The sequence below is a fragment of the Lithobates pipiens genome, unplaced genomic scaffold, assembly GCF_037356315.1.
Source record: "Lithobates pipiens isolate NorthernLeopardFrog02 unplaced genomic scaffold, aLitPip1_a1.2 Scaffold_25, whole genome shotgun sequence".
NCBI lineage: Eukaryota > Metazoa > Chordata > Amphibia > Anura > Ranidae > Lithobates > Lithobates pipiens.
Window position 1 is genome coordinate 202,562,212 of NW_027507787.1, and position 25,301 is coordinate 202,587,512.

Below are 25,301 nucleotides of genomic sequence, written 5' to 3' on the forward strand. Positions count from 1 at the left end.
ATAACTTCAACTCTTCTGGGAAGACTGTCCACAAGGTTTAGGAGTGTGTCTATGGGAATGTTTGACCATTCTTCAAGAAGCACATTTGTGAGGTCAGGCACTGATGTTGGATGAGAAAGCCTGGCTCGCAGTCTCCCAAAGGTGTTCCATCGGCAGGACCCTGTGCAGGCCAATCAAGTGGCCAGTCAAGCTCCTCCACCCCAAACTCACTCATCCATGTCTTTATGGACCTTGCTTTGTGCACTGGTGGGCAGTCATGTTGGAACAGGAAGAGGCCACCCACAAAGTTGGGAGCACGAAATTGTCCAAAATGTCTTGGTATACTGATGCCTTAAGAGTTCCCTTCACTGAAACGAAGGGGCCAAGCCCAACCCCTAAAAAACAACCCCACACCATAATCCACCCTCCACCAAATGATTTGGACCAGTTCACATAGCAAGGTCCATAGACATGGATGAGTGAGTTTGGCATGGAGGAACTTGACTGGCTTCACAGTGTCCTGACCTCAATCTGATAGAACACTTTAGGGATGAATTAGAGCAGAGATTGAGAGCCAGGCCTTCTCCTCCACATCGGTCATTGAATAACAGCAGCCGGAAACTCCATATCATCAAGCGTATTTATTTCCAAGCCTTTACTGTGAGTACAGTCAGCAGCGATAAGCCTTGTTCACTTCTCCTCCACATCAGTGCCAGACCTCACAAATGCACTTTTGGAAAAATGGTCAAACATTCCCATAGACACAACCAGTTTGCTGCATGGACTGTTTTTTTACTTTAATAAAAGGTGATTGTATTGGAGTGCGGCTGTCCAGATTTCTCCTTTTGAATGTCCATTGCACGCTAAGCCAGCACCATTTCCATGTGCAGGGGCGGTGTAGCAGCAGGATTGCCACCTGGAGTGGTACATCTTTGTGTACAAAGTCTTATATTGGATTGCTTTAGAAAGCAGCCACAACCTGAGAAGAGAAGCTTGTCCCCTGCTGGCATGCTGCAGAGAAGGACCCTTGCTCTGTGTGTGGATACAGTGGTCTCTCTGCAGAGATGCAGCATGCCCCTGGCAGTCAGAGTTTACAAATCTCTATTCATAGGGGGTATTGGAGAGACTGCTGCTTTCACAGCGCAAGGGTCCTTCTCTCCAGCAAGCTAGCAGAAGACAGGCTTTTCTACTCAGGTTGGGGCTGCTTTCCAAAGACAACAAACTATAAAGCACTTTTTGTTTTGGGGCACCTGGATTGTATTTAGCCGAATTGAACAGAATACAAAAAAGATCTGCAGAGACGGCCAACAAAGAAAGGCAATAATGGTGTTTTATCATTTGTGGCACCACATTTCAGAAGGAAACAATAGAACACATTCCAACGTCCTCAATAAAAGGTTAAAAAGGATGAAAAATAAAAGGAAATAGAAGTTGAGCGAATGGAGAAGGAGAAAGAGCAGTATGGGAGATTTTGCAGTCATTCAGACCAACGATTAGAAGTCAGAACCATTACAGTAAAGGGCCATTTCGCAGCTCGTCCAAGGCCACCCCAAACTCGCCATGTTAATAGCATTTGGTTAGCCACTAAAAAAAGGGAACCCTTATGCCCCGTATACACGAGCGGACTTTTCAACATCCAAAGTCCGAAGGACCGAGTCCGTCAGACTATCCGATCGTGTGTGGGCTGCAACGGACTTTTGATTCGCCAAAGTCTGACGGACTTTAGAAATGAAGCATGCTTCAAATTTTCCCGACGGAACTCCGCCGGACCCGGTCCCCTTCGAAAACTCCGCTCGTGTGTATGCTACTCCGACGGACTAAAACCGACGCTAGGGCAGCTATTGGCTACTGGCTATGAACTTCCTTATTCGAGTCCAGTCGTACGTCATCACGTTCGAATCCGTCGGAGTTTAGTGTGATTGTGTGTGGCCAAGTCCGTTCGGCCGAAAAGTCTGTCAGAACTCCGTCGGAATTCCAGCAGAACTCCGACGGAACTCCTTTGGAAGTCTGTCGGACTTAAGTCCGCTCGTGTGTACGGGGCATTAGACAATGTTTTCTGTGTTTTTAATTTCCATGTTTGTTTTTGGCTAACACAGGATGGCAAATCTATCCCCAACACAGAGCTGGCATTGCTGTTGTCGCCCTCCTGGTGGACGGACAGGGAATAGCAGGCTCTGGTTATAATGTGCTTCGTTCTGTCATTTGTTTTGTGAACGATTTTCAGTATTTCTTTAAGTGGAGAAAAGGGCTCAATGGCAGGGGAATATCACGTATTATATACTCCTACTCCTTTTTTGTTCTTTTCCCATCTCTTACCTCCGATTTCTCTTCTTTGCCCGACACCGAAAGCCACCAGGTGTTCTTAAAGTGGACCTTCAGTTATCTATTAAATCTTCTGCTCTTGTTTTTACTTTGGATAATAAAACTTTTTTCTGCCAGTAAATACCTTATACAGCCCACTTTCCTGTTTCTTGTCTAGTCATTAGGCTAGACCAGTAATGGTGAACCTTGGCACTCCAGATGTTTTGGAACTACATTTCCCATGATGCTCAACTACACTGCAGAGTGCATGAGAATCATGGGAAATGTAGTTCCAAAACATCTGGGGTGCCAAGGTTCACCATCACTGTTCTAGGCTTATGACATCATGCACAGCTCTCTCTCACTTTCATGAGCGTTTGCCAGGAAGGGAGGGGGATGAGTCATAAGAGCACAGATGAGAGCTGCAGAGCTGGAGGTGTGTCTGTGTAAATCCAAGAAGTCAACAGGCAGCAGCTTCAGCTGCCCACAGTTAAAATGGTTGCAGCCAGACTCAGTAGAGGGAGATTTCTGCAGCATATTTGGCAAGTACAGAATCACAGTGTATATAAAATAATATGAAAAGTGGTTGGAGGGAAGCTTCAGAATGGCAAAGGTATTTTTAAATATATTTTAATAACATAATTTGATATTTTAATACAAATTACGTGAGCAGACTGTAGTTCCTCCTTAAGTTAATATATTTAGTTGTTTTGTATGCTTTAATTGATGTAGTAAACATGGTGGTATTATATGTTCTGCTGTTATTCTGCACAGCCATATTATATGTTTGATTGGCCTGGATCCTGAGGAAGCGACAAGATTGCGAAACACGACTATCCACTACGCCTTTTACACCAATTTTCAGTATATTGTACCACATTGTAATGGCAATCGAGAAATCACGTGTGCATGTAATGTGCATATTAACAGGCTTTTATTGATGCAATAAAATTAGGTTTATTTTTACAATGGTTAATATGTGTTCCCTCTAACATTTAATGAGCACATTTAATGTCCCAATATACTTTCTCCATTTCCACTTGGTGGAGTTTTGGAGTAGGATATTACTTGGTATTGGAAGTGGGATGGTGCCATAGAAGGGTTGTTTTACTGATTGTTCTACCCTAGTTGAGAAGTAGGGAGAGGAATATCATAAAAGACAGAAAATCATCATAGTTACATAGTTAGTAAGGTTGAATAAAGACACCAGTCCATCCAGTTCAACCTGAGTGAGTGTCTACAATTGTCCCTATCCTTGTACATCGCACACTCACATCGGTCCCTACCTTCAAGGAGCCCACAATCCAAGGTCCCCATTCATATACTAGGGCCAATTTGGGACAGAAGCCAAATTAACCTACCTGCATGTCTTAGGATTGTGGGAGGAAACCGGAGTACCTGGAAGAAACCCACGCAGGCACAGGGAGAACATGCAAACTCCAGGCAGGTAGTGTTGTGGTTGGGATTCAAACCAGCAACCCTTTTTACTGCTAGGTGAGAGTGCTACCCACTACACCACTGTGTCATCCATCGTTTCAATCCGCATTTTTTTCTCCACATCAAACCACGTTTGGGGAGGGGCGGGGGGGAGCATTTTGGAGTTGCGTGCAGACTCACTGCTCATAGCCAGTTTAGGAATGTTGATTGAATGAGGACTAATGCCGGCCATAGGACAGACATGGATTATAATTCAGCCTGTTCAGCAGGGATCGGCTACATTTCAGCCCATTCATGTGCACCCTGGTTGTACAGAAGTCCATCTATCAATCGACTCCTGTACAGCAAACAATCAGTGGTGGTGGGTATAGCAGGCAACACTGATCATTATATTCTAATGGCGGGCTCCCCATCGTGAGAACACAATAGCATGGCGGAAGTGATCCAAAACGTGTAGATGGGGGAAATCAGCACTTTTTTTTTCATTCAACCTGCTGGTTGAAGGGGGGGAACAAAAAAAAAAGTGTATAATCTACAGCCTATTTAATTGTTCTATGGTTTGTGAACAATGGTCTTCATTATATGATTTTATTCAGTGTCTTCCTTAGGTCCCTCCTCTATAAAGTCAGTAATGAGACAATGCAGACCTCAAAAAAAAGATCCACATTCATCAAATAAGGGTTATGGTTGGATCAGGATGAGTATAAATTAACCTATACCCCTAAATGAAAGGCCCAACAAAATTCAGACCCTCAACCCTAAAATAAGACCTCCGCAAACCATGTCCCTAAAGAGGAGATGCTGCCACACAAAAAAAGGACACCCCACCATCACCCTCCGAGGAGAAGACCCCATCTTCCTACAGATTGGACCCACCTCTCAAAAAAGGTGGCTTCTCTTAAAGCAAGACTCCACTCCCCTGAAGATGACGCTGACCGACCTAGACCCCCTAAGGAGGAAACGTCACCAGCCAAACAAGCAGATCTTGCCACCCTTCAAAGAGCAGACACACCCCCACCCCAAAAAAAAATATATCTATACACTTCACCCCACCCAAAGAGCAGACCCTGCCAACCCCCTAAAAGGAGACCATGCCTCAATTAAAGAGTGGACCCCACCCTCTAAATAAATAAATTCTTAATCCCAAAAAGTAGAGACCCCCAACCAAAGACAACCATCCCGCATAAAAGTGGAGAGTCAGCCTTAGAAATGTACAAACAGGCAGAATTCAAGAATTCGAATGGTGATACAACCTCTTCCCCCAGAGGGGCAGAGATGCTGCTATGGAGGAGAAAGAAGCTACAAGGGATGTTGGGAATTGCAGTCATTCATTGGATTTCAGTTCTTTCAATCATGGATTCTCAGAATTACATGTGGGAATTACCGAAGGCAAACTGTTGTTTTCAGCAGGCTTTGTGCAGTTCCTTTCCACCAGCCATGATCTGTCAGCATTGTATAGAGAAGAAAGCGATCCATTGATGTCATCACTGGATCTCAAAAGCGGTATAAAATAAAAATGGAAAGGTCTTACTTAAAGCCCAAATCTGGCAAACTTAAAAAAATATTCCAGGCTGCACCTGCACTGCAAGGTTTAATTGCTAATTTAGTGCCTGTTAACATTAGGCGGTTTGGAACCATGGGCAGAAATGCTGTTATTCTGCCCATGATTCCAAATCATGGTAAAATGTGTGGCATTATTCTTAATGGCACCCCAAATGCCCCAAAGTGCGTTTTTGCCACAATTGTTGCGAAACAGAATGGCACAGCAAAACGCACATTTAAAATTAGCATGAAGCTCATCTCCCAAAGAGAACCTTTTGCACGACAAGTGCGAATGGGGCAGTCTGTACAGATGGATTGGATGCCCTATGCAGGACACAAGGAATAGCATGAAAATTGCTCACACAAAATTGCGGGCAGGAAAGCTTTCTTCCGCTATGTGATAAGTGCACAGGACTTAAAGCGGAAGCTCTGCTTATCTGGTGCCATTTGGCACCTTTCGGGGGGAGACAAGTACCCATTTGACAGGTACCCATTCCCACTTCTGGGAGACAGCGCCACCCCAGCGACAGCCCTCTGAAGTTCGGCCCCCCTTATCCATTGGACGGGCCAGTTAGAAAGCACAGTGGGGAACTGGCTTTGAAGCAGAAAGGCTTCACTGCTGGCTTCCTTTACCACGAATGGTGGCGGCAGCACCCGAGAGCTGATCCGAAAATAAGCTGGACTAAGTGTTTGTAACTACTGACTTTTAATTTTTACTGGGGGAAGATGGGACTCCGCTTTAAGATCTAGGAGACATGTTTAAAAAGATTTACTTCCCTGATCCATGCTGTTAGCCCAGTTGCCACAGTATCTTCTCCCTGTCTAAGGTCCTGACATCATCAAGACCAATGCAGGGTCCACTGTTGAATATGGGGGAGCATCATCTGCCGAGGGAGGATCAGGTAAGATCGGGTAGTTCTCCTTTTTCCCTAGAACAGGGGTCTCCAAAACTTCAAAACTAAGGATCAGATTACGGTCCTTCAGACTTTGGGGGGGTAAGTGGGAGTAGAAAAGGCCTCAGGCTTGGTTGTCAGCAGGAATAAGACAATGACTACCTGTGGTCAGCAGGAGGAGGAATACTGCCCCATCATTGGTACCGATGGGGGAAATGTTGCCAATTGTTGATATCAGAGGGAGGAATAGGGCCCTATCATTGGCATCATTGGGTGGAATAGTGACCCATCATTGATTTGAGTGGGAGGAATAAAGCCCCATCATTGGTATTGGTGGGGGAAATATTGCCAATTGCTGGTATCAGAGGGAGGCATTGTGCCCCATCATTGGTTTCAGTGGGAGGAATAGTGTTCCATCATATGTATTGGTGGGGAAAATATTTTCAATTGCTAGTATCAGTGAGAGGCATCGTACCCCATCACAGGTGTCAGTAGGTGGAATAGTTCCCCAATTCTGGTCAGTAGGAGGAATATTGCCCCATTTCTGGTGTTAGTAGGAGGAATAGTGACCTATTCTTGGTGCCAGCAGAAGGAAGAATGACCCATCATTGGTGTCAGTGGGAGGAAAAGTTCCCCAAGGGCCACATAAAGGGAAAGTAAAGGGCCATATCTGGCCCATGGGCCGCAGTTTGGAGACCACTGCCCTAGAAGGCACAGCAGTACTGCAAGGAATACATTTCCCAGACTTTAAAAATGTCATCAGCATCTTGGTGAATGGGGAAAGGAAGAACCAGGGAAGCAAATTAAAATGATTGTAAAAGGCAGAAGTTTTTTTTTTTATCCCAATACATTTTATGCATTGAGATTAAAAAGCCTGTGTGTAGTAGCCTCCCCAGCACCCCCCAATCACTTACCTGAGCCCCATCTCTCTCCAGCGATGTCCACGAGTGTCCAAGCCGTCCGGGACACTCCTGATTGGCTGAGATACAGCAGGGGTGCCACTGGCTCCCATGACTGTCAATCAAAGTCAGTCAGCCAATCACGGGAGGGGGGGGGGGGGGGGCAAGGAGCAGCAAAGAGGGACCTGAGAAGAGGAGGATCGGGGCTGCTCTGTGCAAAACCAACTGCACAGTAATCGGACACAATTCTAATAATTTAGAATAGCTATCAGGATTTCTGTAATTCCCGAGATGTGATGGCTTCTTGTTAAACCGCTGAAACATTCAGCAACACAGCTGCTACATAATAACACCAAAATCCCAAATGTTCTAATTAGCTTCCCTCCCTATAGTAGCGCGTTATTTGTTCCAGCCGATCACATGCGGTCTTGTAAGGTGGCCCCTGCTGGATCCGCGCTCCGTCTGGGTCTGACATACCGGCTCCAGCTGCCTCCGCTGCATACAATCTGCCCCGCAATTCAAAGGCTTTCTCCGCGTCAGCTTTATGTGCAGCATTCTGTACAGCACCACGGGACGCAACAGTGCTATATAAATCTTCAATAATAACAACACGAACCCCGGGGTGGGGGTCTCTTTAAGAACTGTCACTCACTTTTGCTGAATTCCTCCAGCTTTCTGACGGCCTCATCGCGCTCCTGCTTAACCTTGTCGAACTGCAAAGAGACAAAAAAGGACAAACTTAGTGAGTGATTGCGGTGCTTTGTTCAGAATTCCAGAACACAATATGAAAAGGACAGAATATTCAGCGCAGAATAGAGGGCATGGCTGGCAGCCAGTGTCAGGGACAAATACTGTCCATTGCATGGAGCGCAGATATATCTATGGTGATGACACACTTAGCACAATGACAGGACAGGCACAGCACTGCACGACTCTACAGGCACAAGCCTATTATTCCCACACACGTCACAGCAGATACATTGGAGATAGTTTCAAGTGTCATAGAGGATAAAGCTCACTGCGGTATATCTTGCATAAAATTGCATACAGGAGCTGCAGAGCAATCAGCAGTGGAAAATTCACAGAACCATATGACACAGAGATTAGAGACCTGGCCAATAGACTAATTCAATATGGGGCATTCATTGGGAGTTTAGTGTTTTTTTTTTGATAAGGACACGATCTCTGTAGAAACATTTCAGAAATTACATTCTACAACCCAAATTCCAAAAAAGTTGGGACGCTGTGTAAGGCTGGATTCACACCTATGCAGTTTTAGTGCTTTTTGCATTTTGCAGATTTGTACTACAGTCCATTTAACACGGTTTTCTATGGAACACTTTCTGTAGTGCAAATCTGCAAAATGCACAAAAAATGCATAGATGTGAATCCAGCCTAAAATCTACATAAAAACGGAATGCAAGGATTTGTAAATCTCATAAACCCGGATTTTATTCACAATAGAAAACATATCACATGTTTAACCACTTGCCTACTGAGCACTTTTACCCCCTTCCTGCCCAGGCCAATTTTCAGTTTTTAGCGATGTCGCACTTTGAATGACAATTGCACATGCTGCAATGTACCCATATAAACAAAAAAAATATCTTTTTTTTTCACGTACATAGAACTTTCTTTTGGTGGTATTTAAAGTGGTTAAAGTGGTGTAAACCCTTACAACACACTTTTTGCTACAGATAAGCCTATAATAAGGCTTACCTGTAGCTACCCCGGATATCTCCTAAACCTGCACAGTTTAGGACAGTGATGGTGAACCTTGGCACCCCAGATGTTTTAGAACTACATTTCCCATGATGATCATGTACTCTGTAATGTAGTTGAGCATCATGGGAAATGGAGTTCCAAAACATCTGGGGTGTCAAGGTTCGCCATCACTGGTTTAGGAGATATCCCTGTATTTGCATGTGCCGAGGTCACGTACGTGCCGTTGCTTCAGTTAGACTGTGCCATTACCGGCAGCTCCTGCAAGCATGTGTGGGAGTGACGTCATCGTGGCTTCAGCCAATCACAGCGCCGGAGCCCACGATACCTGGAAGTAACTCCTTGAGCGATTCCGCCAGTCGGAGCGGTGAAGGAGGATCGCTGCGGGGGCTTCGATCTCAGGTAAGTAATACATAATGAGCTAGTATGCTATGCATACTAGCTCATTATGCTTTTGTCTTGCAGGCATTTTTTTTTTTTTTTGGAGTTTACAACCACTTGATTTTGCAAAAAAAAACTAAAAACCCAGTGCTGATTAAACTAAAATTTTGGGGAAAAACAAAAAATAAAAAAAACCTTTCATAGTTTGTTATACGTAGACGCGTTTCACACATACATCTTGTGCTTAATCATAATGATTAAGCACAAGATGTATGTGTGAAACGCGTCTACGTGACCACAGTTTGGCGTCTTTGGTGTTATCGTTGTGAGATAAAATAAAAGGCAATCGGAAGTTCTGCATGTGCAGCCATTTCTTTTTTCTTTCTACAAGTTTCCCACAGAGGTGGGCCGGGGCTAGTGCTCAGTATGGTACTCCAATCAGCCTCATCTCTATACACCTGGAACAGCGGTTCCCTTTCTTGTAATGTAGACATAATGTTACTAATAAAAAATACCTTATTAAAAATCAAAACACGTGCAATACCCTGGGGGTTGTATACATGCTGGAGTGCGATTGAGGACTCCGGTATGTCGGCAGGACCTCCAGGCCTCTAGCTGTTCGCATTTCTGAGCATGTGAACAACATGCTCAGGGTTTACAAACACATAGTGTTTCAAAACAATTTAGGCTTGTTCACAATAGGGACCCCTGGTGTTTAACATTTTGGGGAATAGAAAAAGTGGTTAAACACTGGAGGGGAGGAAATTTCATACGACATTCGAATCGACGAGAAACCTTCTGGATATATGAGACAAAAAGTTTCAGTCCCGGAAAGGGTTAAACATTTTATATCTGATAAATAGGGTTTCACGGTTAATTTTGAATATTTTTGTAATATGTTACTTTTCATGTGTATATTTGTATTATGATGGCCATGGGTATTTAATGTTCTCTCTCTCATATATATTATATATATATATATATATATATATATATATATATATAGTAATGTTAAATAGAAGATGATCTTCTTAGGAGAAGTCTGAAGGCTATGAGCGCCCCTCCCCCCTTTCCCTTTTCTTGTATAAGTATAGGTCAGCTCAGTGTCTCCATAGGTATGTGAGATGGCGGGTTTGAGAAGGAACTTCCTGTTTCCCACAATCTCCATGGAGACGAGCCGCCTAATTAAATTCACAGGTGATGCGATAGCCCCGCCCTTGCTGACGAAGTCCCATAAGACGTAACACATACGGGGAGGAGCTATCTTGCGGATGTCACCCGCTGTCATCGTACCTTACATGTTGCTAATACTACTAATATCGGACATCTACGCTAGATGTCATTGATTTTTTTTAAACCTAATATGGAGCCTGGCAGTATGGCTTTTAAATAAATGACCTTTTTGTACAGAGAGCCCTTAGATTGTGTTCCTTTCTTTTATACCATTTTTGGCTGATCTGGCCTATTGGGATGCTGGTTATCTTTATCTCGTTGTGGATACAAAGCTCATTTGACCTTCTATTAGCTCAGAGGTCCATCGAATCCGGGAAGTGCCCAATTTTTATCAGCTGGTGGGAGGCGGCGTCCAATAGAAATCCGATATTCATTATGAGGTTTCTTCATCTTTTTGCCTGGGACTTGTAGTTCCTTTGTGAACACTGTGTTTATGGACTTTTCATTATTGCGCTGTACTTATTTCTATTTTGTATTAGCGTGGACGGGAAAAGGTTAAATTTAGAAAATTTACCATTTAAAAAAAATAAATAAGAAAAGTAATTTAAAAGTTGGGGAGGGGCCATGTTTACCCCACTGTAGCACCCCCCCTTCCTTTAACCACTTGCCTACAGGGCACCTACACCCCCTCCCTGCCCAAGCCATTTTTCAGCGCTATCACACTTTGAGTGACAATTGCGCAGTCATGCTACACTATACCCAGATTAAATTTTTATCATTTTCTTCACACAAATAGAGATTTCTTTTGGTGGTATTTAATAGCTGCTGAGTTTTTGTTTTTAATGAGCCCTAACTGCTTAACAGTCCTCGGTCTTCTTTGTTGTATTTTTTTAATCAAGTGCCAAATATTTCCAATTGTTGAAAGGTCTGGACTGCAGGCAGGCCAGTTAAGCAGCTGGAATCTTCTACTACAAAGCCATGTTGTGGTCATAGATGCTGTATGCGGTTCAACATTGTCCTGCTGAAATATGGCTTCTTCTTTGCATGTTAGAGCTTGACCTTGCATTTTTGGATAGCACTGCAAAATGTGTTCACAAACGGTGATTTCTGGAAGCATTCCTGAGCCCATACAGTAATTTCCACTACAGAACCATGCCTCTCTTGGCTCTCACACTCCTCATTTGCTCAGATACAGCAGTGGGAGCCCCTTGGCTCAGTCAGAGCCAGTGAAAAGGGAGCAGAGAATGGGGCTCAGGAGCGGCTTGCTATGGGGTCCATTTAAGGGTGTGGTGTGGACATATACCGTATATACTCGAGTATAAGCCGAGATTTTCAGCCTCTTTTTTGAGGCTGAAAGTGCCCCCCTCGGCTTATACTCGAGTCATCGCTGTCTGCCCGCTCGATCAGCGTGTCGAGCAGACAGACAGCGGCCATTCTATAATTCAAAAGCCGCGCCTCCGGCTCCGCCTTCGCCTGTGATAGGCGGAACACTGAATTTCCCAGCAGCCTGTGTTCCGCCTATCACGGACATCGTATCATCCTCGTACTACGGACGAGGATGCTACGATGTCCGTGATAGGCGGAACACAGGCTGCTGGGAAATTCAGTGTTCCGCCTATCACAGGCGAAGGCGGCGGCGCAGCTTTTGAATTTTACAATGGCCGCCGAGGCGCAGAAGAAGAGGGCACGGGACGGAGGCAAGGCAAGGCACGGCACGGGACGGGACGGGACGGAGGCAAGGCACGGCGGCAAGGCACGGCACGGGACGGAGGCAAGGAGGCAAGGCACGGGACGGAGGCTCGGGACAAAGGCTCGGGACACAGGTAGGCTGGACACACACACACACACACACACACACACGGATGGAGACACACACACACAGGGATGGATGGATGGATGGAGACACACACACACAGGGATGGATGGATGGAGACACACACACACAGGGATGGATGGATGGATGGATGGATGGAGACACACACACACAGGGATGGATGGATGGATGGACACACACACACACAGGGATGGATGGACGGACACACAGGGATGGACGGACACACAGGGATGGACGGACACACACACAGGGATGGACAGGCATGTCTCACCCTCGGCTTATACACGAGTCAATAAGTTTGCCAGTTTTTTTGGGGGTAAATTGGGGGCCTCGGCTTATATTCGGGTCGGCCTATACTCGAGTATATACGGTACATGTAGACTGGATACAGATCTGACATGATTAGCTGCCTGACTCCCATAAGGACTGACTTTCTTTTTTTTTTTTTCTCACATCCAATACTGAGTTTTGAACTAGTCTACATAGATTTCTCCAGATTCTACGAATCTTTTAATCATATGATGGTACATTTAAAGTTTTTGCAATTTTAAAGCGGGATTTCACCCTAAAGTGGAACCTCCGCTGATCGGATCCCTCCCCCCCTCCGGTGTCACAATTGACACCTTTCAGAGGGGAGGGGGGGGTGGAGATACCTGTCAAAGACAGGTATTTTCACCCACTTCCGGGCATAGACTCTCGTGGGAGTCTACGCCATTTCCTGCCCTGCCGCGCTGTCTGCTGGGACACACACGGGTCCCAGTGACAGCGCGGAGATTTCCTATTGCGCAGCGCGGCTCGCGCATGCGCAGTAGGGAACCGGGAAGTGAAGCCGATTCTCTTCACTTCCTGATTCCCTCACCTAGAATGGCGGCGGCAGCAGCCGAGAGCCGAGCGATCGATCGGCCTCGGCATCGCTGGAACCCGGGACAGGTGAGTGTCCATTTATTAAAAGTCAGCAGCTGTAGTATTTATAGCTGCTGGCTTTTAATATTTATTTTTTTTGGTGGAATCTCTCTTTAAGTTGAGGAACTAGTTTAGATGCAGCTTTTCACAGATTGGTGATCCTCTGCCCATGTTTACTTCCGAGACACTCTGCCTCTCCGAGATGCTCTTTTTATACCCAATCATGTTACTGACCTGTTGCCAATTAATCTAATTCCTTGCAAAATGTTCTTCCAGCTCTTCCTTGTTAGCACCACTTACTTTGCCAGCTTTTTGTTGCCCTGTCTCAACTTTGAGACGTGTTGCTGCCATAAATTTCTAAATGACCATATTTCTTTCTTAAAATAATACAATAGTCTCAGTTTAAACATTTGATTTGTTATTCGTTTTCTACTGTGATTAAAATACGGGTTTATGAGATTTGCAAATCATTGCATTCTGTTTTTATGTCGATTTTTTACACAGCATTTAAACTTTTTTTAGAATTGAGCAGTGGCGGCCCGTCCATTGGAGGCGCCCCCCCCCCCCCCCCAAATCCATGGGTTTGGCCCCTAATCTACATGCAGGGCGCAAGGACGCATGGATTTCAATAGGGAATATGTTGTCACGTTGTCACTCCAAGCCCCTGTGTGGGCAGACTGGATGCTTTTTGTTATTCTTTTGTTGGCACTATATAAATCCTGAATAATAATAATAATAATAATAATAATAATAATAATTCTTTTAAAATGTAAAAAAATATACAGTGCATCCGCGCTTCAACAAGTTTCTGTGCAAAGGCTGAATACTTATGTACATGGGATTTTATTTTTTATATAAATTTGCAAAGATTTTAAACAAACTTCTTTCATGTTGTCATTATGGGGTATTATTTGCAGAATTTTGTGGAATTTAAATCGATTTTGGGATAAGGCTGTAACATAACAAAATGTGGAAAAAGTGAAGCGCTGTGAATACTTTTCGAATGAACTGTATTTGTACTAGAAACAAGACATGGCGGGTAACTGGACAGAAGAAAAAAAAGTTTTGTTATTTATTTAACATGAATGATTCCAATCCAGGTGCATTGTGGGAAGGAGGACAGACTGAGAAGTGTGTACGTGCCAATGGCAGTGACAATGTGAGGTGCAGGGTGTGTCAGTGTGCACAGTGCGATAAGACAATCCCTGCAGATAAGACACACACACACACACACGTCTCCTGCATTCTACTGATCATCCAACAAGGCTGCAGTGTAGAATTGATCTGTACCAAGCTCAGTACTCCCCGGTGACAAAACAGCACTTCTGGCATGCCTGCTTCTTTGGAGCTTTCCAGATGCTGCAACCTCAGGAGTGTATTAAGTCAAATGATGTCATACATGGCATCAATGTGATCTGTCACACGACTTTCATCTGGCTATATATGGCCGCCATAATGCACATATCCCAGCTGAGACATTAACTCGACTGTGGGGAAATCTCACCATTGTGGGAGGGGCAGAGACACAAACTACTGGGGGAAATCTCACCATTGTAGGAGGGGCAGAGACACAAACTACTGGGGGAAATCTCACCATTGTGGGAGGGGCAGAGACACAAACTATTGGGGGAAAGCTCACCATTGTGGGAGGAGCAGAGACACAAACTACTATGGGAAATCTCACCATTGTGGGAGGGGCAGAGACACAAAATACTGGGGGAAATCTCACCACTGTGGGAGGGGCAGAGACACAAAGTACTGGGGGAAATCTCACCATTGTGGGAGGGGCAGAGACACAAACTACTGGGGGAAATCTCACCATTGTGGGAGGGGCAGAGACACAAACTATTGGGGGAAAGCTCACCATTGTGGGAGGGGCAGAGACACAAACTACTATGGGAAATCTCACCATTGTGGGAGGGGCAGAGACACAAAATACTGGGGGAAATCTCACCACTGTGGGAGGGGCAGAGACACAAAGTACTGGGGGAAATCTCACCACTGTGGGAGGGGCAGAGACACAAAATACTGGGGGAAATCTCACCATTGTGGGAGGGGCAAAGACACAAAGTACTGGGGGAAATCTCACCACTGTGGGAGGGGCAGAGACACAAAGTACTGGGGGAAATCTCACCACTGTGGGAGGGGCAGAGACACAAAATACTGGGGGAAATCTCACCATTGTGGGAGGGGCAAAGACACAAAGTACTGGGGGAAATCTCACCACTGTGGGAGGGGCAGAGACACAAAGTACTGGGGGAAATCTCACCACTGTGGGAGGGGCAGGGACACACACACACACATAAATGAAATATCCCTATCTTGGTAATTATTATTCATTACCTTAACAAAACTTCTGTATTTTTTAAAAGTAAAGCAATTACTCACCTCATCTTTGGTTTTCTCATTTTCTGTCCGGAGCTCTTCATAATGTTCGATGGCTGGAAAGAAAATACAAAAAGTTTAGAAAAATACTTTTAGCACCAGGTGACCACCTAATACCCCCCCAGGAATTACTGAGTACACTGGCAGAAAGGTCCTCCGGCAGTACAGTGCATTGCTTCTCAACCTTTTTTCAGTCAAGGCACCTTTAAAATCATGAACAATCTCGAGGAACCCAATTCTAAAAAGTAAAAACCAAAACTAATCATTTTATATAATGTAGCAACACCCACACACGTAGGACACCCAACATTAGAGGTAATCTATTCTTCCAAAGCAAACACACCTGGTACGGACTAGTATGCCAGTGTTTCTCTTCTCCCTCAGTTTCTCTCCCTCACTCAGCTAATGTGACCCCAGTGCTGATGTAGAGCGGCAAACAAGCATGCTGAGCAGGTGCCCGATGGCCTCCTTATCAACTGATGACACAATTCATTGATAGGGCGCTGGTAGCTAGAAGGCTGTAATAGTGCACAATGACAACTCATGGCTTTGTGCAATTAAAAGGCAGGCTTCATACACCCGCTGGCCTGTATACCATTTTTTGGGCATTTGGCCAAGGCAGCCCTGAAGAAACCTCAAGGCACCTCTGGGTGCATGGTTACCCTGGTTGAAAAAGGCTGGTACAGAGTATTTCAGGAGATGAGAATTGGATAGAGGAAGAAGAAAGGTCCTTCAATAGAGCAGAGTATTTCAGGAGAGGAATGTTAGAGGAAGGAGAAGAGTCCTCCCCAGCAATGCAGAGTACTTCAGGAGAGGAGAGTTATATAGAGGAAGCAGCAGAGTCCTTCAACGGTGCAGATTATTTCAGGAGAGGAAAGTTATGCCGCGTACACACAACCAGACTTTGACGGACTAGGTCTGACGGTCTTCCCGACGGACTTTCGGCGGACTTTCCGAATGAACAGACTTGGCTACACACAATCACACCAAAGTTCAACGCATTCGAACGGGACGACGTACGACCGGACTAGACTAAGGAAGTTCATAGCCAGTAGCCAATAGCTGTCCTAGCGTCGGTTTTTGTCCATCGGACTAGCATACAGACGAACGGATTTCTCTATAGGAACTGGGTCCGGCCGAAAAAATTTAAAACATGTTCTATTTCAAAAGTCTGCCAGCTTTTTGGAGAGCAAAAGGTCCGATGGAGCCCACACACGATCGAATTGGCCAACGGATTCGTTCCGTCTGATCTTTGCTGTTGAAAAGTCCAGTCGTGTGTACGCGGCATTAGATAGATAGAGGAAGGAGCAGAGTCTTTCAGAAGAGAACAGAGTATTTCAGAAGAGAACAGTTGGAAAGAGAAAGAAGCAGAGTCCTCCAGTAGAGAAGAGCATTTCAGGAGAGGAGATTTAGATAGAGGAAGGAGCAGAGTCCTTCAGTAGAGCAGAGTATTTCAGGAGAGGAGAATTATGCCGCGTACACGTGATCTGACTTTCCGGCAGACCAGAATCCATCGTACAATTCTATTGTGTGTGGGCTACGTCAGACTTTCCCTTCAGACGGACCTAGAAATAGAACGTGTTTTAAAACTTGGTCCTCCGGACCAAGTTTATATCGGGAAGCCCATTCGTCTGTATGCTGGTCCGAGGGACCAAATACAACCCAAGGGCAGCTACAGCACCTGCCCGCGAGAATGTTTCCAGCGCGATCCTATAGCGCTGATTTTCGGCTACAGCACACCAGGCCCTTAGGTCTGGTATGAATTTTAAGGGGAACTCCCTATGCCAAAAAATGGCGTGGGGTCCCCCCCAAAACCAATACCAGACCCTTATCCGAGCATGCAGCCGGGCTGGTCAGGCAAGGGGATGGGGACGAGCAAGCGCCCTGTGGCCCCCCCACCCCAAAGCACCTTTTTCCCCATGTTGATGGGGACAAGGGCCTCTTCCCGACAAACCCTGGCCGTTGGTTGTTGGGGTCTGCGGACAGGGGGGGCTTATCAGAATCCGGGAGCCCCCTTTAATAAGGGAGCCCCCAGATCCCAGCCCCCCACCCTAGAAGAAGAGGAAGACGGCGACGATGGAGAAAGGAAATGGGAAACCACTGAGAAGTTGAAGACCCCCCAAGTTGGAAGAAGACCTCCGGAGCTGCCTATTAAACTACTTTAAAAATCTGTGTAGTGTGTTTTTTATTGACACTTTTTCCCCCAGATGAATGGTCACTCACATAGGGTGGGGGGCCAGTATCTGGAGGCCACCTTATTAAAGGGGGCTCCCGGATTTTGATAAGCTCTCAGTCTGCAGACCCTGACAACCAACGGCCAGGGTTGTTGGGAAGAGGCCCTTGTCCTCATCAACATGGGGACAAGGTGCTTTGGGGTGGGGGGCCACAGGGCACCCCCCTTCCCTAAAGCACCCAACCCCCATGTTGAGGGCATGCGGCCTGGTACGATTCGGGGGGGGGGGGTGCTCGCTCGTCCCCACGCCCTTTCCTGACCGGCTGGGCTGCGGGCTCGGATAAGGGTCTGGTATGGATTTTGGGGGGGACCCCATGCCATTTTTTTCAGTGTAGGGGGTTCCCCTTAAAATCCATACCAGGCGACGGGGCTCGCAAGGTGTGAATTTTGCCGACGAAAGCTGCGAGATTGACTTCCCTTTCTAGTCCCGTCATACCTGGAGTCACGTTCAAAATGAATGGATGGGCAAGTCCGTTCATTTTGAAAGTCCGTCAGACCTAGTCTGCCGGAAAGTCCATTTGTGTGTACACAGGTCAGCTCGTTCGGAAAGTCCGTTGGACCTCTGCCGAAAGCCGTTGGACCTAGTCCGTCAAAAAGTCCGGTCGTGTGTACGCAGCATTAGAGGGAGGAAGGAGAAGAATCCTCCAGTAGAGCAGAGCATTTCAGGAGAGGACCGTTAGCGAGAGGAAGGAGAAGAGTCCTCCAGGTGAGCAGAGCAACTGTTAGAACCCAGTAAGGAGTTATGCAACTTACATAAACAAAAGTAACATGTACACTAGTTAGTAGAGCGCACATTGCAGAATAATAGGACGAGTAGTGAGGTCAGTACACTGAGGTGACAAAACACTCGGGGCTCCTGGCACCCTGAGAGGGGTTTGACCGATGGGCTGGGATTTCTCCTTCACCTTACATTGGAGATGAATACATTGTGCGGTGGTCCCTGCATGCTAGGTGATATTTCGGAGTGAGATGAGCTCTATTTCTGCCAGCACCTGAATACAGAGAGTAAACCTGGGAGACATAGCAGGCTTGGAGCCGAGAAGATTGGTTATGGCACGCCTGGCACGTCTGCCATGTGTGTGTAGAGCTTTCCAAACACTTCAACCTTTAGGAGTGTATGAAGCTAAATGATGTCATATACAGTAGTGCTCATAAGTTTACACACCCTGGCAGAATTTATGATTTCTTGGCCATTTTTCAGAGGATATGAATGACACACAAACGTTTCTTTCTCTCATGGTTACTGTTTGGCTGAAGCCATTTATTATCAATCAACTGTGTTTACTCTTTTTAAATCATAAATAGCCGGACCCCTAATGTAAGCCACATGTGAAGATAACGTGAACCCGGCCTTAGTGTTAGGCCTCTTGCACACAATACTGCCGTTTGAGCATCCACTTTTTCAGCTTTTTTTTGTATATATTTGTGCACATTTTCACACATATGCATAATTTGTGCGCAAATTTAGACACACGCGCAAAAAGTTTCTTCTCGTGTTTTTGTTCTGCACAACATGTGAATGGCCTTTTTGCGCACATTCGTGTGTATTTGCGCCCATATGCGGCGTAAATTACTGAACAAAAATTAAGATTTTTCTATTATTATTTTTTTACTGACACATACACCGCGCTTGTTTACACCCCTGTGTGCATACGCTCATTACAATTAATGGACTGTATTTTAGGTCAGTAAAAATAAAAAGAAAGCTAAAATAAAAAATAAAAAAAATTAAAAAAAAAAAGGCTTTACTGAGCTTTTTCAAGCTGCAGTGTGGAAGAGGCCTAACGCTTATATCCCAGCTGGGACACAATTATCGGGGAATCTCACCATAGTGGGAGGAACAAAGACACATACTATGATTATATTTAAGAATAACAATAAATAAGAATAAGAGCGGTATTATTTAGATTGCACCATGGCTTAACCACTTGCCGACCGCTGCACATCGATATACGTCGGCACAATGGCAGCACTGGGCAAATGAGCGTACCTGTATGTCCCCTTTAATTGGCAGGGCTAGCAGCGCCTGCTGCTCCCACCAAGTACAGGGTGACCGTGCCCGGCGATCATGTCAGGGAGCCGCAGAACGGCGAAGTGCCTATGTAAACAAGGCATTTCCCCATTCTGCATTGTGACATGACAGAGATCACTGCTCCCTGTTATTCGGAAGCAGTGATCGCTGTCATGTGAGTTGAAGCCCACCCCCCCCCCCACAGTTAGAATCACACCCTAGGACACACTTAACCCCTTGATCGCCCCCTAGTGTTTAATCCCCTTCCCTGCCAGTGTCATTTACACAGTAATCTAATCAGTGCATTTTTATAGCACTGATCGCTGTTTAAATGACAATGGTCCCAAAATAGTGTCAAAGGTGTCTGTGTCCGCCATAATGTCACAGTCCCAATAAAAAAAAAATAATAATAAATAAAAAATAAATAATAAAAAAAAAAAAAAAAAAAAAAAAAAATCGCAGAACGCTGCCATTACTAATAAAAAATAAAAATACAATAAAACCCTATTTTGTAAACACCCTTTGCGCAAATCAATATATATATTTTTTTACCAAAAATATGAAGAAGAATACATATCGGCCTAAACTGAGGAAAAAAATTGTTTTTTTATATATATTTTTGGGGGATATTTATTATAGCAAAAAGTTAAAATTATTGCTTTTGTTTTTTTGTTTATAGTGCAACAAAAAAAAAAAAAATCAAATACCACCAAAAGAAAGCTCTATTTGTGGCAAAAAAAAAAAGACGTCAACTTTGCTTGGGTACAACGTTGCACGACCGCGCAACTGTCAGTTAAAGCGGTGTAGTGCCGAAACGCAAAAGGTGATCTGGTCAGGAATGGGTAAAATCTTCCGGGGCTGAAGTGGTTAAACTGGCAATGTCCAGTAGTCTTAGTTAGGATCAAAGGATCCTAACCAAGGATATTAGGATATAAGGCCATACTTTTTTTTTTTTTTATTGCGTATGATTGAAAAAAGTGTAAAAAGGCTTTTTGTTCTTCCTTTTGCCGTCATTAAACATCAGATACAGAGAAACCAAAAAAGAACACATTTCAATTAAGAAAGTGAAATATACAGTTAAATAGGCTAACCCATAATACACACATGACATAACATTATTATAGATCAGGAAAAAGATCCTGTAAAAACACAGAAGAGAAGAAGTTCAGCCCCTCTGGGCCAACAATTTCTAGAAGGGTGGAGCAGCCAACGCCTTCCGTAGCCTAAAGTTACTTTGTCGAGAACCGCCAATAATAACTGATAATTATCGTTTGAACCTCTGCAATGTTATACACAGAGCATTATTTCCATTCATTGGAAGGTCCCGGAATCAGATCCCTCACTCCAAATTCAGACCGTCTGATTAATTGGCTGTGTTTGTAGGCCACACCAATTTGGCTACACTTGGAGAAGTCCAGCGGCCTTGATTAGAGATGGCTTTTCTACATGAAAGGAGAAGGAAATATTTAACCACTTAAGGACCGGAAGGATTTACCCCCTTAATGACCAGGCCATTTTTTTGCGCTATGGCACTGCATTGCTTTAACTGAAAATTGCGCGGTCGTGCGACACTGCACCCAAACAAAATTGTCAGTCTCCCCCCCACAAATAGAGCTTTCTTTTAGCGGTATTTGATCACCTGTGCGGTTTTCATTTTTTCAGATATAAACTAAAAAAGGATGACAATTTTGAAGGAAAAAATATTTTTTACTTTTTGCTATAATAAATATCCCCCCCCCCCCCCCCCAAAAAAAAAAAAAAAACGTTTTTCATCAGTTTAGGCCAATTTTTCAACATATTTTTGGTAAAAAAAAAAAATAAAAAAAAAAAAAATCGCAATAAGCGTATATTGATTGGAAAGTTATAGCGTTTTTAGCAGGACTGCGACATTGCAGTGGACAGATCGGACATTTTTGACACTTTTTTTTAGGACCAGGGAAATTTATACAGCGATCAGTGCTATAAATAGCCACCGATTACTGTATAAATTACACTGGCAGGGAAGGGGTTAACACAAGGAGGCGATCAAGGGGTTAAGTGTTCCCTGGGAAGTGTTTCTAACCATGGGGGGGGGGGGGGCTCACAGAGTACAGAGAGATCGTTGTTCCTGATCACTAGGAACAGAAAATCCCTCTCCCCTGACAGTACGGGGATCCGTTGGTTTACATTGACAGATCCCTGTTCTGGCTCTCTGTGGAACGATCGCAGGTGGCCGGCCACGTGCAGCGGCGTTTGTGTGCCTGCTATAGCTGTTAAAATGGGCCGCCGCACCGGTATAGCGATTTGCAGGATTGAGCCGACCTGCCACAGTATAATGACGATGGCTGGTCGGCAAGTGGTTAAAGTGGTTGTAAGTATGTCTACAGTGTCTACAGTATGTGCTTGGCTTAATCTAGGGCTGGGTTCACACCAGTGCGAATTGAATGTGGGTTTCCTCACATCCAATTCGCATGACTGGAGATTATGACCAGCTCTCTATGGAGCCGGTTTACACATCTCCAGGGTGGCTGTAAAACGGATTGGACAGGAGTCCTGTGTGTCTTTGGAGCCGTTTCAGGGCCAAATTCAGGGAAAGAAAAATTTGGTCCGATTCGTCCCTGAAACGAAGAACAGGGATGCACCAGACCCCTGCTGCAAGTCACATACATCTTAGCCTCAGTGTGATATTTGTCTGCTGCTTCCTTCCACTGCTATCAGCATGAATTGCTTCTGACAAGTTTTCTTGACACCAAGAAAAAAATGGTGACAGGGGAGGGACCTCCATCTGATTGACAGCCTCAGCTCTGCTCCTGTGTGAAAGAGGCTGTGTCGCTTCCCTCCAATCAGCTCTCAGAGCTCTCCCAACTGAGCTCTGCAGTGTGCGACTTCAGCTCTCTTCCCCTTGTTTTCTGACAGCTCAGAGAAGCTTTATAAATTATGCACAGATGTTAAGAGAAGAATTCAAATAAACAGGTACAACTGATATAGGAGGATTTGTTTCTTTACTTTGTATCACCTGAGGCCAGTCACTTCACTGTGAATATAGAAGGGTTTACAACCACTTTTAGTATTTACATCCTTTTTCAGGCTCTTTATTTGTATTTATTCATCACCAACCAGGTCACTTTTTAAGAGGAAGTAAACCCTAATGGGTTTACTTCCTCTTTGTTTCCCTGCAAAGGTAAAAGGATAATGGGCTACTATACATTGCATAGTAGCCCATTATATGTCACTTACCTGACACAGGAGCCAGCGAAGTCACCGCTGTCCCCTTTTCCACGGAGCATCCATCTTCTTTCCGGGTATCGAGGCTCCGGCGGTGTGATTGTCCGGAGCCGCAATGATGTCACTCCCGTGCATGCGCACATGAGCCGCCACTAACGGCATATCGCCGTTAGCAGTGGGATGCTCAGTGCGCCTACGACACATGAGCCATAGACAGTAGGCCTGTCTTTTTGCAAAGATCTCCTAAACCGTGTAGGTTTAGGAGATATTTCTTGGACCTACGGGTAAGCCTTCATCTAGGCTTACCTGTAGGTCAAAGTGGTCTGTAAGGGTTTACAACCACTTTAACCACTTAACAACCGGCCCATAGCCCAATGACGGCTACAGGGCGGTTGTTTAACTCTGGGAGGCCGTCATATGACGTCCTCCCAGAATTCCGCTCTCGTGCGCCCCTTGGGGCGCGCACTGGAGAGCATCCGTGACCGCCGTTTACCACGTGATCGCTCCGTCAAATGACGGAGTGATCACTTGTAAACAAGCCGGCGTCATGTTATGACGCCGGTTCCTCCCTCCCCCTCTCTGTACCGATCGGAACAGCGGAGGGGGAAGAGATCGGTGTCAGCAGCGATGTGGGCTGCATCTGCAGTGCCCACATCGCTGCTCACTGAAATTTAACCCCACAATTCCCTGCCATTACTCTGCAACGCCCTGCAACTTCTGAAACGCCCTGCAACTTCTGAAACGCCCTGCAACTTCTGAAACGCCCTGCAACTTCTGAAACGCCCTGCAACACCCGCCAATACCCTGCAACACTCTGCAATGCTCTGCAACACCCGCCAATACCCTGCAACACTCTGCAATGCTCTGCAACGCAATACTCTGCAACGCCATACTCGGAGATACCCAGCCATACTCGGAGATACCCTGCAATACCCAGCCATAGACATTCCCCCCCCTCCCGCCTCCCTCCGGTGCTTCTACCATCTAGCCAATACAATCAAAGCCAGAATCTTTTTTTTTTCAGGCTTCCCAGCCTAGAGGTGAGATGCGGGGTCTTATTGACCCCATATCTCACTGTAAAGAGGACCTGTCATGCCATATTCCTATTACAAGGGATGTTTACATTCCTTGTAATAGGAATAAAAGTGATCAAAAAATTTATTTTTGGGGAAAAAAAAATGTCAAACTAAAATAAATAAAGTAAAATGAACAATAAAAAATTCTTTTTTTTTTTTAAAGCGCCCCTGTCCCCATGTGCTCGCATGCAGAAGCGAACGCATACGTAAGTCCCGCCCACATATGAAAACGGTTAAAACCACACATGTGAGGTATCGCTGCGAACATTAGAGCGAGAGCAATAATTCTAGCCCTAAACCTCCTCTGTAACTCAAAACATATAACCAGTAAAAAAAATGTAAATCGGCGCCTATGGGGATTAAGTAGCGACGTTTGGCGCCATTCCACGAGTGTGTGCAATTTTGAAGAGTGACATGTTAGGTATCTATTTACTCAGCGTAACTTCATCTTTCACATTATGCAAAAATTGGGCTAACTTTACTCTGTTTTTTTGTTTTTTTTTTAAGCACAAAACTGTTTTTTTTCCCAAAAAAATGCATTCGAAAAATTGCTGCGCAAATACCGTGCGAGATAAAAAGTTGCAACGACCAACATTGTATTCTCCAGGGTGTTTGCTAAAAAAACATATATAATGTTTTGGGATTCGATGTAATTTTCTAGCAAATAAATTATGATTTTTACATGTAGGAGAGAAATGTCAGAATTGTCCTGGGTGCTCCAGAACGCCTGATGGTGCTCCATGCATGTTGGGCCTCTGTATGTGGCCACACTGTGTAAAAGTCTCACACATGTGGTATCGCTGTACTCGGGAGTAATAGCAGAATGTGTTTTGGGGTGTAATTTGTGGTATGCATATGCTGTGTGTGAGAAATAAACTGATAATATGACAATTTTGTGGAAAAAAAAAAAAAAAAAAAGTAAGAAAAATCTTGATTTTGCAAAGAATTGTGGGAAAAAATGACAACTTCAAAAAACTCATCATGCCTCTTACTAAATACCTTGGAATGTCTTCTTTCCAAAAAGGGGTCATTTGGGGGGTATTTGTACTTTTCTGGCATGTTAGGGTCTCAAGAATTGAAATAGGCCGTCAGTCCTTCAGGTGTGATCAATTTTCAGATATTGGCACCATAGCTTGTGGACTCTATAACTTTCAAAAGACCAAATAATATCCACCAATTTGTACTTATTTTTACCAAAGATATGTAGTGGTATAAATTTTGGCCAAAATTTATGAAAAAAAAAAATTACTAATCTGCTAAATTTTATAACAGAAACAAAGAAAAATTCATTTTTTTTTTACAAAATTTTCTGTATTTTTTCTTTTATA

At 44.7% G+C, this 25,301-nt stretch overlaps 1 protein-coding gene across 5 annotated transcripts in view; it reads right to left on the bottom strand.

The window, feature by feature from the left end:
- Positions 1-25,301, bottom strand: part of SHTN1 (shootin 1) — a 169,524-nt gene that overhangs the window by 126,330 nt on the left and 17,893 nt on the right. For all 5 annotated transcript variants that reach the window (XM_077455441.1, XM_077455440.1, XM_077455437.1 and 2 more), the window contains exons 2-3: positions 15,453-15,505; positions 7,704-7,764 (exon numbers count right to left, since the gene is read on the bottom strand). In XM_077455441.1, coding sequence (XP_077311567.1) covers positions 7,704-7,764; positions 15,453-15,505 — 114 coding nt within the window. The remainder of the gene's footprint in view (positions 1-7,703; positions 7,765-15,452; positions 15,506-25,301) is intronic.